Source organism: Eumetopias jubatus, unplaced genomic scaffold (genome assembly GCF_037043125.1).
Source record: "Eumetopias jubatus isolate StellerSeaLion01/CBP00866 unplaced genomic scaffold, mEumJub1_p1.0 scaffold_1, whole genome shotgun sequence".
Taxonomy (NCBI): domain Eukaryota; kingdom Metazoa; phylum Chordata; class Mammalia; order Carnivora; family Otariidae; genus Eumetopias; species Eumetopias jubatus.
In genome coordinates, this window is record NW_028274807.1 from 2,291,070 (window position 1) to 2,306,155 (window position 15,086).

Sequence of the window (15,086 nt, forward strand, 5' to 3'; positions counted from 1 at the left end):
CCCCCAGCACCCAGGGCCAGGCTGTACTGCGCTGCTCAGAACCCCTAGGAGACTGGTCCTCGAGCCCCGGCCTTGACTTTGCCGAACGCTGGGCGGAGCTGTTCAGTTGAGCCTGGCCCCACTCCAGCCCCCCGCAGCGGGGAGTCCACCCGCACACATTCCTTAGACCTCCGAGGGAATGCAAGCCCCCCCAGGCGGCCCCTGTAGCACCATGCTGTGCAGCCCCTGCTTTTAACCGCCGGACACCCTCATCTCCTGCCCACGACTACTGTCCATTAGGGAACATACATCCAGACTGGGTTTACCCAATCTCATGTCTAGTTTAAAACTCATCCACCCCCTGTAGGCCAAGCTGGGAACTGGGGGCCCTGCAGCGCGAGGCGGTCCCCGGGGCCCGGGCTATAGGGCCGTGTGCAGGAGGGAAGCTCTTTTGTGCATCCGCAGCTGCAAGTACCCCCAGTCCCAGCCCCGCAGAAGTCCCGGGGGTGCCTGTCCTGCCTCCCACAGCCTGGCAGGCAGCTCCTGGGAGAGGTCTGGGAAGGGCTTCTGGAGCGGAGCTGGGAGCCTCCCCCTCACCAGGGAGAGCCCCCGAGTGTCAGCACGGCCCATCCCACACTGGGCCACCCGAGAGAGTGACCCCAAAGCCCAAAGAGGAGGGAGGCTGGGGTACCAGGAGGCCACGGGCGTAGGGCGCCCCCGCCTACGGTCAGGGTCAGGGGTGGGGCTCTATCCACGGCGAGGCTGGGGACCGAGGGAGCAGCTCAACCAGAGCATCTGGGCAGGGTGACCCGGCTCCCAAAGGATTATTCCATGAGCCCCTCTCTGGCCCTCTTCACCCCCCTGGCCCTGCGGCCTCCCTAGAAGCCAGAGCCCCACCACCCACCCCCAGGGGAAGGGAGGAGCCGTCCCCACCCCAAGCTGGGTGGCTGTTCCAACCCTCTGCCCCATGGGGAGCCCCCAAATCACCCTGCCCTGACCCCTGACCTGTGAAGTGTTACCTCCTGTGGCCAAGGAGCTTTGCAGACCAGGCCATGTGTCTGTATAAAGTGCTCTGAAGGTCCCTATTCGGATCACAGTGAGAGCCGGGGGCCACCCATGTCCCATAGGCTGTGACCCCATTGCCCCCGACAGACGGGGCAACCCCTTTGTCCTATACCTGACACTGTCAACACGGATTCTCTCAACGAGGCCAGCGTGACCCTGCCCAGCCTCTGCAGATTTAGGACGTGGTCAACCACCCATCGGGGCAGGGGTGGGGGCTGCGTCAGCTGTAGGGCCTGCGGGGGCATCCAGCGATATGTGCTCACACACGGCAGCAAGGAAGGGGGTGGGCCCAGGCAGGGTGTCATCCTAAGGGGTCTCTCAAGGAGAGAGAAAAGGAGGGGCAAAGGGGGGAGGATGGCTGTACCCCGGGAGAGCAGAGTGCTCCCGGGTACCAGGGGTGTGAACTCCCATGAGCAGGAAGGAGCTCTGTGGTCCTGAAGTTTAGGGATTTGGTGGGCTTCTTTGGAGGAAGGTGTCCACTCTGGAATGGCCCCTGAAGGGTGAGGGTCCCAGAAAGACCAGGAGGGCCTGGCAGCCCGACGCTCGGCTCAGGGTGACAGGGAGAGGACCCTTCTGGTGTGTCCAGGGTCCTCGGAAAGGGGCAGCCCCACCCCACTCCCCATGCATCCCCCGAAGAGCCGCATTTGGGTGGAACCCAGGATCTGGGCTGATTCTGGCACAAGAGGAAATGGCGAGTTCCCTGGCAGCGGGACAGGGCCCCCCAGGGCAAGGCTTCCCCCACAGCAAGGCGAGGCTCTCCCCAGGACATGAGTAGCAGCCACAGGACCCTGGCACATGACTCCGCGTCTCTGTCAGGTCACCTCCCTTGGGCAAACCCACAGGTGGTGAGCTCCTTGTGTGGTGGGACCCCTCTCCCCACTGTGTGCGCCCTAGCATGGGTGGGCAGGGGGACCCAAAGCACCCAAGGAGCCTGTGCCCTGCTGGTAGGCCAGCAGCAGTGCCCACCCGGGTCACTGGGACTGACAGGCCACAGGAGGTGGTGCCCAGGCCCTGCCTCCCATCCCCGCACCCCTGGTCTGGGCAGAAGTGGGGTGCTTGTGTGTGGGAGGGTATTTGGGAGCTGTCAGTCATTTCTTTGTAATGCACCATAACTGAAAAAATCAGGACCTTGCTTGGATGGGCCTTTTGGGTGTCAGCTGTGGAGTCTGGATCTCTGAGTCAACCCGTAGATGGGATCAGGTGTTCAAGGCCCACCTGAGGTCATAGGACAATCCCCTGGTACAAACCACCCTCTATTTTAATTCTTTCTAAGCATCTGCTTCACGAGGCTTGTAATCTGTACACCTTAAGTTCATAAGCAATTTATCCCTATTTGTGCTCCCCCCCCACATATTTGAAGCAATTTAAAAATAAGCACTCTTAAAAAAGACATCAAAAAATAAAACTAGAAAGACGGCTCACAGTTAGGTGGAGGTAACGTCTACCCTGAATGTAGAGTAACACAGCTGAGAGAATGCTGAGTTAGCTCTGAGATTCCTGGGGGCAGAGGTGAAGACAGACAGAGACGGGGAGACAGAGAGGGAGCAAGGCAGAGGGTTCCTGTTGCTGGAGAAAAGGTAGCATCCCACTGACCGGCCTTGACACACCGAACACCTGCCCTTGAGAAGGAGCGGCTTCGGTGTTTGTGAGTAGGGAGGCAAGGCACACTGCAGACCCAGGATGACGGGCCTTCCCCCGAACCAGGCACAGACACTGGTAGGACTCGCGGCGGGGACGCACGACACTGCCCCCCTTGATGATCTACTCTGGACCTTTCTCGGGTTTCTGTCCGTGGTTTTCTTGGTTTGGGGGTCTTAGGGTTTCTCCCCCACTCTCCCCGGACTGAAATTTTGGCACAATTGCTACTCTTAACCAACACTCTGAGAATAAACAAAGTTGTTCAAAGGTTAGTTTGAACAACTACCTGTTTCACTTACCTCTCGAGAAAAACCTGGTCTCTACTACTTTGCTCTGGAAAGAGTTCTGCAGTCAGATGGGTTCAGGAAATACTACCAGGGGGACAAGGTAAATCGGTTCTGCCTTCCACAGATGAGTCTACACCCCACCGTCTGCGGGGCAGACCTCACACGCATGGACAAGAGCCTTTCTTCTTGGAATGCCATTCACACCCTACAGGCGCCACGCGGCCGAGGCCAGCAAAGCGCAAGGGACATGGAACGTTATGACAGACGGCCTGGTTTTAAGTCCCAGAGGGGTCACTGCCTGACTGTGTGGTCGTGGGCAACGCCATTTCTCCAAACTCTGGCTTCCTGGCCCCTCAAGTGGGCCTGATGGTCACATTTCGGACTTGAAGCGTGGCGCAGTGACTTGCAACACAAGGGAGGGGTCTGTGGGGGCAGAATGCCGCTCAGAGGGGGCTGGGAGGACCCAGTGCTCGTGGCACCAAAAGCTCGGGTCAGCCACCACCTGCTACGGAAGTGAGGGGGACAGGTGGGCGGTGTTCTGCTTCCGCCAGCAGGCACTAGGGCACTGGGCTGATGGGGTCCTTGGACACGGGGGCGCTGGGCAGGGACTTCAGGTACTCCAGGTGCCTCCTGGCATCCTCCTGGTTCTGGCGCACGTAGTACACGACGTAGGTGATCACCATGGCGAACCAGCCGAACATGGTGACCAGCATGGCCACGTCGGTGGTCTTGCGGTGGGTGCTGCAGAAGCTGACCCCGGAGTCCAGAGCCTGGATCAGCGGCTTGCCCACGAACTCCTCCTGCGCGGCCGTGTGGCAGGCGATCTCGTCCACAGACTCGGGGTCCAGCTTCAGCTCCCACAGGGCCTCCTGGAGCGCACACTCGCAGTGCAGGGGGTTGTGGGACAGGCGGATCTTGGCGCTGAGCTTGCCCAGGGCGTCCTTCGGAATCCTGCGGATGCGGTTATGCGACAGGTCCAGCAGCCGCAGGCCCCCAGCCAGGCCCGAAAAGGCAGCGGGGCCGATGGTTTCGATGGTGTTCTGGGACAAGTCCAGCTCCCTCAGCTGGCTCAGGTGCTGGAAGGCTCCGTTAGGGATGTGGGTGAGCTTGTTGGCATCAAGCTTCAGGAGCACAGCGCTGGCGGGGATGTCCCTGGGGACCTCCTGCAGGCCCCTGGCGCTGCAGTGGACGGCCACGGCCCCGGCGTGCTCAGGGCACTGGCAGCTCTGTGGGCAGGAAGCGCCCAAGCGCAAGCAAAAGAGGAGGATGAGGCAGGACCCCCCGGCGGGGACCGGCAGCGACGAGGGGCTCGGTCTGCCCACGGGGCCCATGCTGACCGCACCTGGGGCCGGGGCGGCGGTCTCCTCCCACTGGGTGCTGCAGACCTGCGCTCTTCCTCACTCCCCCGGCCGCCGCTGTGCAAGTGACCATCTGACACAGGCGTCAACGCTCCCTCCTTCCACGCAAGGAAAAGCGGTGTTCTCCTCCAGCCCTAGAAGAGAGCGGCAATCAGCACCGCGGTGCCGCAGGGAACCCCGGGGAACACTCGGACTCTGCGGGAGATGTCACGGGCACACTGAAGCATCTGGCCAGCGGGGGTCTCTGCAACTTCTCTCCGAGATTCCCAACGCCACCCAGACGAGCAAGGGCAGGTCGCGCTCACCGCTGGCTGGTCCGGGAACCCTGGACACACCCATGGCACACCTACGGGAGCAGGGGCTGGCCCGCCGGAGGAGGGGCCACCCCTCCGAGCTCCTGAGGCTGGAAACCAGGAAGACGGGGCTGCAGGGGTTTCCTAAGAAAGAGGAATGCGGGGCAGAGGGATGGGCAAACGACCGGCGACCGAGCGGTGCGCGCTCGTGGCCGCCGGGGTGGCGGCTGTGGCCGGGGTGGCGGCTGTGGCCGGGGTGGCGGCTGTCGGAGCTGAGCACTTCGCTCATCCTGACAGCCCTCACAGAACTGTAAGCACGGAGAGAGCCCTTCTTTGTCAGCCCAGCGGGGACGAGCACGCGGCCCCGGGGGCGGCGCCTTGCATTTCAGTTGTGGTGGAGAGAGAAGGAAAGCGAGAAGGGAGAAAAGCCAAGCCCTGGGCGCGCGGCCGCGCTGGGGCGTGGAGTGGCGGGGCCGCGCGCGGGGCCTGGCGGGCGGGGCTGGGACCCCAGACCCCGGGATCCCGGGACCCCGCGACCCCGGGCGGCGGACGGGCGGGGCGGGGGCTTTACCTGCACGGCCGCGTCCGGAGGCCGCTCTGCGCGAGGCTCCCGGCTGCTCGGAGCCCGACCCGGAGCCACACCCCGGCGCGGCGGCGACCCCGAGCCTGCGCCCACCTCTGCAGCCGCTCGGGACACACGCGTCTCGGCCTTCGGCTCCGCGGGGCGGGGCCTGGGGCGGGGCGGGGCCTGGGCGGGGCCGTAAGGGCGAGATGGGGTGGGGCCTGCGGGAGGGGCGGGGCTTGAGGCGGAGCTGTGAGGCAAGAACAGACGGGGCCTGGAGGCGGGGCCTGAGGCGGCGGAGGGGTGGGGCTTGGGCGGAGTCTCGGATGGGGCGTGGCCAGGACGAAGCGGGGCTTGAGGACCAGAGGGGCCCGGCCTGGGGCGGAGGGTATGGCCGGGCTTGGGTGGAGTGTGGGGTCTGTGGGACGGGAGCGGGGCGTCACTCTTAGACGGAGGGTGGGGCGCGGGGAGGGGTGGAAATCTCAGGGTCTGTGGGCGTGGCTGGGGGCGGGCCGTAGGGCCGCAGACCCCACCCCTGCTTGTGCGGCTTACGCCCGCGCTGGGAGCAGTGCCTTCCCCGCGGCTCAGCCGGGCGCACCCAAGCTGGTTAACGTGTTCTCCGCCAGGCTGGGTCCTGCCCCAGACCGTGGCCCCAGCCCCTGCCCTCCCGTGTTCTGAGTAGGTAATGTGGGGGTGGGGTCTAGCATTTAAGCTGGATTGGAGCCATCTTTAGGGTTTTATGAAAACAGCCTTATTGTGGTGTAGTGACACACAAAACCTCATATTTACGTTTGCTGTGTTTGACATCTGTATACACCCGTAAAGCCGTCACCACAATCAACAAAGTAAATAGCCCAGAGTTTCCCCTTTCGCTCCGGCCCCCTCACCAGGCAAGTACCGGTCTGCTGGGTCATTGTACATCAGCTTGCATTTCCTGTAATTCATATAAACGGAGTCGTGGTCCTGTCCCTTGTTGCCTAGCTCATTTCAGTCGGCGTAATTATTTCGAGTTTACTCATGTTGATGCGATAATCGATAGCTATTCCTTTTACTGTGGAGTAGTAATGCATTATATGAATGTTCCATGCTTTGTATATTTTTCATTTATTATCCATTTTGGGTTAGTTTTGGTATATGGTGTGAGATATAATTCAAGTTTGTTTTTTCTGCCTATGGCTATCCAGTTTCCGGGGTTGTTTGTTGAAATAATGATCCTTTCTCTGCTGAGTTGCCTTTGTACCTCTGTTGAAAATCAGTGGTCCTTTATATGTGTGTGAACCTAGTTCTGTACTCTGTGTTTCACTGGTCTATTTGCAGATTGTTTAGAAGATTTTATTTACTTATTTAGAGAGTGGGGGGAGGGAGCAGAGAGAGCGGGAGAGAGAGAATCCCAAGGAGACTCCCCACTGAGCACGGAGCTGGACCAAGGGCTCCCTCTCCCCACCCTGAGATCATGACCTGAGCAGAAATCAAGAGTCAGGTGCTCAATCAACTGAGCCACCCAGGCACCCCTCTCTTTGCCTATTTTTATGCCAATTTTCCAAGCTGTCTTCATTGCTGTAGCTTTATAATGATTCTTGAATCAGGTAGTGTGATCTTCCACTTTTGTTTTCATACAGTTCTTTTTGGATATCCTAGATCCTTTGCACTTCCTCATGAATTTTGGATCCAGCTTGCCAACCTCCAGCAAAAAAGCCTGGTGCCTTTTGTTTGGGATTCCACTGAATCTATAGATCAGTTTGAAAGAATTTATATCTTGATGATATTGAGTACTTCAGTCCATGAACATGGTATATCTTCTCATTTATTTAGAACTGCTTTTGTTTCTTTCAGCTGTGTTTTGTAATTTTTGGTTTACATATCTTGCCTATCTCTTGTCAGACTTATTTCTCATAATTTCATGTTATTGTTAATGGTATCTTTATTTCAATTTCTGCTTGTTAAATGCTAATATATAGAAATAAAAGAGATTTTTGGGTTTTTTTTAAGATTTTTTTTATTTTTTATTTTTTATTTATTTTGACAGAGAGAGACACAGCCAGAGAGGGAACACAAGCAGGAGGAGTGGGAGAGGGAGAAGTAGGCTTCCCAATGAGCAGGGAGCCCGAAGCGGGGCTCCATCCCAGGACCCTGGGATCATGACCTGAGCCGAAGGCAGACGCTTAACGACTGAGCCACCCAGGTGCCCCTAAAAGAGATTTTTGTATACTGATCTTAACTTTGCTAAAATCACTTATTTGTTCTAGTAACTTTTTTTTATGGACACCTGAGGATTTTCTACATATACAATCACGTTATCTGTAAATAAAAAGATTATTCTTTTTTTTCCAGTCTGGATGCCTTTTACTTCAATCTGTGTCTAATTGCTTTGGCTAGAGCCTCTATTTCGATACTGAATAGGAGGACTGAGAGCACATATTCTTGTTCATCCCAATCGTAGAGGGAGTGCATTCAGTCCTTTAAGAATAATGTTGGTGGTAGATTGTTTTTGTAGCTGTTCTTATCAGTAAGAGGATGTTCCCTTTGTGAAAATAGAGGAAACCTCTTGAAAATGGAGTCAGGAAGCCCCAAAGAAGCACTGTCACTCATGTCCCACTCCTTGCAGCCTGCATCACCAGCAGGAAGAAGGAAGATAAGAATTATCTTGATGAAGGAGGACATTTTTCCCATAGGAATTTAATCTCCTACTCTTAAAGAGAGGAAGGAAGATCCCTCCCTGTCCTAGCAACAACACACTAACGACCACTTACTGCCAATGAGGAAATGCCACAACCTCGAACTCTTGTTTTCTCCAATAAACTGTTTAAAACAACCCTCCCCAACTTCCTCCTGAAACCAAATAAAAGCTGACCTTCCCTTTATCTCTTTGGACCTGCCTTGGCTCACCATAATTTGCCTCACTCCAAATTGCAATTCCTCTGCTATTCCTGGATAAACTCATTTTGCTAGTAAAAGAAGTGGTTATTTTATTTTTAAGGTTGATACCTTCTATTTCTAGTTTGCTGAGAGTTTGTTTTATCAGGAAGGGTTTTGGATTTTGTCAAATGTCTTTTCTTCACCCATCGAGAAGCTTTTTTAAAGTTAATATGTTCTTATGGGAGATTATATTAACTGATATTCAAGTGTTGAATTAACCTTGTGTCCTTGGAATAAATCCCACTTGGCTATGATGTATCATCATTTTTATATGTTATTACATTATTTAATGAGATAGAGCTGCTGAAATTATATTTTTCCTTGACTGAGTGTTGGTAGTTCATCTCTCTCAAGGAATTGTCTGTTTCCACATACATCAAAGGAACAGAATAGAGAACCCAGAAATGGACCCTCAACTCTATGGCCAACTAATCTCAGACAAAATAGGAAAGAATAGCCAATGGAAAAAAGGCAGTCTCTTCAACAAATGGTGTCAGGAAAATTGGACAGCCACATGCAGAAGAATGAAACTGGACCATTTTCTTACACCACACACAATAATAAGCTCAAAATGGATGAAAGACCTAAATGTGAGATAGAGATCCATCAAAATCCTAGAGGAGGACACAGGCAGCAAACCTCTTTGACCTCAGCCACATCAACTTCTTGCTAGACACGTCTCCAAAGGCAAGGGAAGCAAGGGCAAAAATGAACTATTGGGGCTTCATCAAGATAAAAATCTTTTGTACAGCAAAGGAAACAGTCAACAAAACTAAAAGACAACCTATAGAATGGGAGGAAGATATTTGCAAATGTCTTAGCAGATAAAGGGCTAGTATCCAAAATCTATAAAGAATTTATCAAACTCAACACCCGAAGAACAAATAATCCAATCAAGAAATGGACAGAAGACATGAAAACGCATTTCTCCAAAGAAGACATACAAATAGCCAACAGACACATGAAAAAATGCTCCATATCACTCAGCATCAGGGAAATACAAATCAAAACCACAATGAGGGGTGCCTGGGTGGCTCAGTCATTAAGTGTCTGCCTTCAGCTCAGGTCATGATCCCAGGGTCCTGGGATTGAGTCCCGCATCGGGCTCCCTGCTCGGTGGAAAGCCTGTTTCTCCCTCTCCCACTCCCCCTGCTTGTGTTCCCTCTCTGGCTGTGTGTCTCTCTCTGTCAAATAAATAAAATCTTTAAACAACAACAACAACAAAACTACAATGAGATACCACCTCACACCAGTCAGAATGGCTAAAATTAGTCAGGAAATGACAGATGTTGGCGAGGATGTGGAGAAAGGGGAACCCTCCTACATTGTTAGTGGGAATGCAAGCTGGTGTAGCCACCCTGGAAAACAGTATGGAGGTTCCCCCAAAGTTGAAAATAGAACTACCTTATGACCCAGCAATTGCACTACTAGGTATTTACCCCAAAGATACAAATGCAGTGATCTGAAGGGGCGCCTGTGCCCTAATGTTTATAGTAGCGATGTCCATAATAGCCAAACTATGGAAAGAGTACAGATGTCCATCAACAGACGAATGGATAAAGAAGATGTGGTCCATATATACAATGGAATATTACTCAGCCCTCAGAAAAGATGAAATCTTGCCATTTGCAATGACGTGGATGGAGCTAGAGGGTATTATGCTAAGCGGAATAAGTCAATCAGAGAAAGACAATGATCATACGATCTCACTCACATGTGGAATTTAAGAAACAAAACAGAGGACCATAGAGGAAGGGAGGGAAAAATAAAACAAGATGAAATCAGAGAGGGAGACAAACCATAAGAGACTCTTAATCATAGGAAACAAACTGAGGGTTGCTGGAGGGGAGGTGGGGGGGGTAACTGGGTGATGGGCCTTAAGGAGGGCACGTGATGTAATGAGCACTGGGTATTATATGCAACTGATGAATCACTGACCTCTACCTCTGAAACTAATACACTATGTCGGTTAATTGAATTTAAATAAATAAAAAAAGGAATTGTCTGTTTCATTTAAATTGTTGAATTTATCAGTATAAAGTTACCCATAATGTCCCCTAGTTATCTTTTCAATATGGAATGTGAAGTGATGTCAATTCATTCCTGATATAGGTAATCTGCATCTTCTTTCTTCTATTACTGATTAGTCAGGATAGAAGTCTACCAATTTTATTGACATTTTCAAAGAGCCAGTATTTAGTTTCATTGACTTCCTTATTGTTTACTTTTTTATTTCCCAACTGATCTTTTGCTTACATTGAATTTAATTTCTCTTCATTTTTTTGGTTTCTTAAGGTGAAAGCTGAGCTCACTGGTTTGAGACTTTTCTTCTTCTCTAGTACAGGCATTTTAGCGCTATAAATTTCCCTCCAAGTCCTGCTTTAGCTGCATCCCAGAAATTCTTAATGAAATTCATTAAGTTTGAAACACTTTCTAATTTACCTTTTGATTTCTTTTTTGACTCGTGGATTTAGAAGTGTTTTATTTTGTTTCCAGATGTTTTGGGGCTTTTCCAGAGTTCTTTCTGGTTCTGATTATTAATTTAAATTCATTGTCAGAGAACATACTCTGTATGCTTTGGGTCCTTTTAAACTGATTGACTCATTTTACGGTCCAGAAAGGGGCCTGTGTTAATAATTGTTATATGTGTACTTAAATGTGTTGTATGGTTGTTCCGTGGAATGTTCTAGAAGTGTTGATGAGATCAAGACTGCTGATAGTGCGAGCCTAGAATTTTACGTTATTGCTGATCTTCTATTAATTGTTGACAGAGAGGTGTTGATGACTCTGACTGTGATTGTAGATTTGTCTGCTGTTCCTTGCACTTCTGTCAGCTTTTGCTTCATGTAGTTTGAAGTCCTTTATTCAGATTATGATGTCTTCTTTATAAACTGGCCCTTCATCATTATGAGATAACCCTCTTTACCCCCAGATTGTTTGCCTTGAACTCGGTTTTGTCTGACACTAGCACAGCCGCTGCAGCCTGGTTGCAATTACGTCAGCGTGGGGTGTCTAATTTCATCCTCACACTTTGTCTTTACACTTTGCTTCCTACAGGGTTTCTACAGCACCAAGGTATCTTCATATATTGATTAACTACAAAGGGAAAAATAATCATTTTACGGTGGAGAAGCAGAGCAGAAACCACCCTACCTATGGGACCAAGGTTAATATCATCAGTAATAAGAAATGAGTGTCACTTAGCCCTTGATGCAGTGGACCGAGAAACACACGCCAGCACTTCTGGGCCGTTCTTGCCAATAATGCATGATCTCACTCCAGTCGTGAGAGCTCCTCAAACACACCCGAATTGAAAGACATATTACAAGTGACTGATCAGTGCACTTCATAAAAGACAAGGAAGAAAAGACCGCGTCAGTGTTACAGAGTGGAGCAGAGCGAGGAGAGAGCAGAGCTAACTGCAGTTGGGTCCCAGACAGACTAGGACACCATGGGGGGAGGACGCGACGAGCACCAGGCCACAGCGTTTGCCGGCGGTGCCGTCCTGGCTGAGAGAACCCACGCTCCGGGCTCGGGCTCGGGCTCCGGTCTGTCTTCCTCTGCTCTGCTCCCTTTTCCTCTCTCCCTGCCTTCTTGTGGATGCATTTTTGTGATCACGCCTTTTGTCCTGAGTTGGCCCCCAGCTGTGACTCTTTACGGTGTGATTTCGGTGGCTGCTTAGGGTGTCATGTCCAGCTGTGGCTGCTTACCACAGTGGTTCTTCAGGCCACGTTTGGCCATGGCCCGGGCAGCGGTGGACGTCCTCGTGTGTAGGGACCACACAACACCTGATTATTTCTGCTTTCAACAGCCGACTCTCTCTTTAGAGATTAAAATAATGCAAGTCTTGAATGCAAGCCTTGAAGCTGCAGGTACATCAGTGTGGGGCAAATCAAACAGATGCCTAAAGGGAGCCCCCTTAAAATATTAAGGAATATTTTAATATTCAAATCAAACAAATTAAATGGCGTGCTACCCCAAACCACAGTGCCGGTGCAGGAGAATCCATAGACATGAAGCAGAATGGGAGAGGCTAGACACGCCAAGCTTACGCTGTGTGGTTCTGCTTATGGAAAGTTCCGGAGGGCAGTGATGGGATGGGGCAGGAGGGGTTCCTGGGGCTGCATGTTCTGGATCTGGATCTGAGTGCTGGTTGCTCGCAGATCACATGCGAGATGTGCCCAGAAGACTTAAGTGTGTTCTGCCTCAACAACAGAAAAAAGTAACGTGCCACACAGGTTTGCTGTTCTCGGGCGATTCTGTGTGGACGGATGGACGGACAGATCGATTCAGGTGCTCGTGGAAAGCTGTGTGGTAAAAGCCGTTTTCCCAATCGCATGGCCAGCCTCACAGGGGCCGCCGGCCACCGGCCGGGCCATGGCCACAGAGCCCTGTGAGAGTCTGGCTCTCCGTCCACTCCGGACCATGCGCCTGTGCTCTCAGAAACACCAGAAACCTTCCACTGCTCTCCTGGCCACGTGGTCTGCCCGCAGTAGCTGCCCTTCAGACCGTAATTGGGCTCAGGGCTGATTATCTCACCCATTTATCTACCCAGAATCCAGGCTTGCTGGCCCCAGGGATGCAAGACAGCTGCTCCGGCTGGTTAATTGCTTCCCCATCAGGAAGGTGGTTTTGCTAGGCAAGGTCCGAGAGCATCTTTCTGGGGACCAGCACAGAGGAGCTGAGCCTGCGGCGTCCACAGGGGCCAGGATGAAACCAGGCCAATGAATAAAACACCTCGGTGAGGCCAGCGCGCTGCCCTCCCCCAGGGAGATCGCCCCTCCTCGGGGTGTCTGGCTGTGTGCTCGCCTCTCTGCTGCCCCGCCCCGCCCTTTCTGGTGCACGGTCAGCCCTCTCTGCCCTGGCCTCCACACCGGCCCCAGGGGGGCCCAGCTCCGGCCCTGGCCCAGCCATGGGGACCCCCAGACAGAAGCCGGGGCCTGGCAGGCACTGTTGGAAATAGCTGGCTCCCAGGGGGGACTGGAGCAACACAGAGGGAGAGGACAGAGGGCAGCTGATGGCGAGCCCGAGAAGGCAGGGCCGGGGACCCCGCGGGCTCTCCCAGAGCCTCACCGGCCGACGGATTGCCACGTTCTGCCTGCTTGGTCTGTCTTTTCCAAGAACTGACTTTTTAACGTATCTATCCTGCTGACTTTTATTTTCCTTCCTCCATAAACCCTGCTTCTTTGGCCCCTGCATTTATGTTGTAGCCTTTTCTTGAGCTTCTTCAGTTACAACCTCAGATAATTCACTTTCAGTCTTTGACTTTCGAATAAGCGCATCTAAGGTTATAGAAGTTTCTCTTGAGACTCTTCAGCCGCATCCCACAGGTTGTGACATGAACCCCCTCACTGCCTTGCATTGGTTTGCTCCCCACTAAAGGGGCAGGTCGCAGGCAGGGAGGCGGCGGGTACAGCGGCCACCCTGGGCTTTCCCTGGACAATGCCCAGCTCACGGTGCTTGCTTGTCCTTCCCTGAGCAGCTGGGGGTGGCCCTGGGACCGAGTGCTGGCCAGAGTCTCAAGGACAGCGTCTGCTCTCCTGACAGGCTCTGCCTTCCTCATTAGTGCTCTTGCCCGGGAAGCAGGACCAAAGCCCCTCCAGGGAGGACGGAGGGCAGAGGGCTGCATCACCCAGCAGTGCCCTGCCCTGGACACCACCTCCTGTCCATCCGAGCTGGTCAGGGACCGGTCACTCATCGTCCCAAGCACAGCCTCCTGGAACCACTAGAGGTAGTTTCTGTCCCTTCTGGTGTATGTCCTTGTTCTAAAGTTACTGTTGTTTTGTTTTGTTTTGTTTTGTTTTGAGATTTTATTTATTTAGAGAGACAGCAGGAGTGGGAAGAGGGGCAGAGGGAGAGGGAGAAGCAGGCTCCCCCCTGAGCAGGAAGCGACATGATGCGGGGCTCCATCCCCGGACCCCGACATCACGACCTGAGCTGAAGGCAGACCTTTAACCAACGGAGCCGCCCGGCGCCCCTCTAATGCTACTGTTCTAATGCTCTGGCCGGAGAGTGTGGCTCCGTCCTGGGGCCGCCTTCGCAAAGCTGTTGCGATCTCTCCTCGATGGTGTGACACACGCTTGGTTTTTGTGAATGTCCCGTGTGTCTCCTCCGGCCTCCGGTTCCTGCTGTTGGGGTGGGTGCAGAATCATGTACAGACACATGCATGAGCAGTGTATGTTTATGTATGTGCTATGTCTGTATGCGTATGTTACACGTAAGTTAATACACGGACATACATATTTCACATTATATATATAAACACATTGTCCATCACTTATGTACATGCGTCCATGGGTCCTGCTAGAACTCTTCCCACACCTTTCCCTTTGAGAGCCTTTGCCAGCGCGACTTCCCCACGTTGTTAGCGATCAGACGTCTCTTTGTCTTAGGTGACATAGAAAAATACACGGGAAATAAGACAAACGAGTTGCATTATTTTTTATCCCCATATGAAAATCACGACGTGCAGTCCCGTAATTACCGCTGTACCTTGAGTTCCCTACCATTTTATTTCCTAGTAACCATCCTCTGCGGATTATTGTGCATCCCCTGATCTCGTCGCTCCACTGAATTCCTCGGGGGTGTACGGTTCTTCCCCTGCCTCTGCCCCACCCGTGGCCACTAGCCCCACAACCCTTCTGCGGCCCTGCATCGGTGAGCTGTGCTGTCCACGCGGCACTGCTGTGGGCAGCATCTCCTTCCTCCTTCCGAGTGAGAAGGGACCTAGGCGCTGGGATCGCCCTCATGTCTCGTCTGCCTGCTTCCAGGCAACCGACCCCACTGGCACCTCGATCTCGGACCTCCAGCCTCCAGGACTGGAAAGAAACGTCTGCTGTCTGAGCCGCCCCGTCTGGAATTTTGTTACGGAAGCCGAGCTAAGTCAGTGTTTGCTTTTCTGAAATTCATCTTAGAGAAATTCTTTCAGAAAGGATGTGTGAGTAACACATTTTTTTTTTTTTTTTGAGTCCTTACAATTCCAAAATGT

General features: G+C 52.8%; 1 protein-coding gene across 1 annotated transcript; it reads right to left on the reverse strand.

Moving 5' to 3' along the window:
• Nucleotides 1–930: 930 nt before the first annotated feature.
• Nucleotides 931–5,291, reverse strand: LRRC3 (leucine rich repeat containing 3). Its single transcript, XM_028126508.2, has 2 exons — nucleotides 5,192–5,291; nucleotides 931–4,461 (listed from the first exon to the last, which is right to left on the reverse strand). Exon 2 carries the CDS (start codon nucleotides 4,298–4,300, stop codon nucleotides 3,527–3,529), a length of 774 nt encoding a protein of 257 aa, XP_027982309.1. The 5' UTR covers nucleotides 4,301–4,461; nucleotides 5,192–5,291; the 3' UTR covers nucleotides 931–3,526.
• Nucleotides 5,292–15,086: the final 9,795 nt, after the last annotated feature.

Bases quoted from the DNA above. Each gene is read 5' to 3' on its own strand.
- LRRC3 (XM_028126508.2), bottom strand. From the start codon at position 4,300: ATGGGCCCCGTGGGCAGACCGAGCCCCTCGTCGCTGCCGGTCCCCGCC.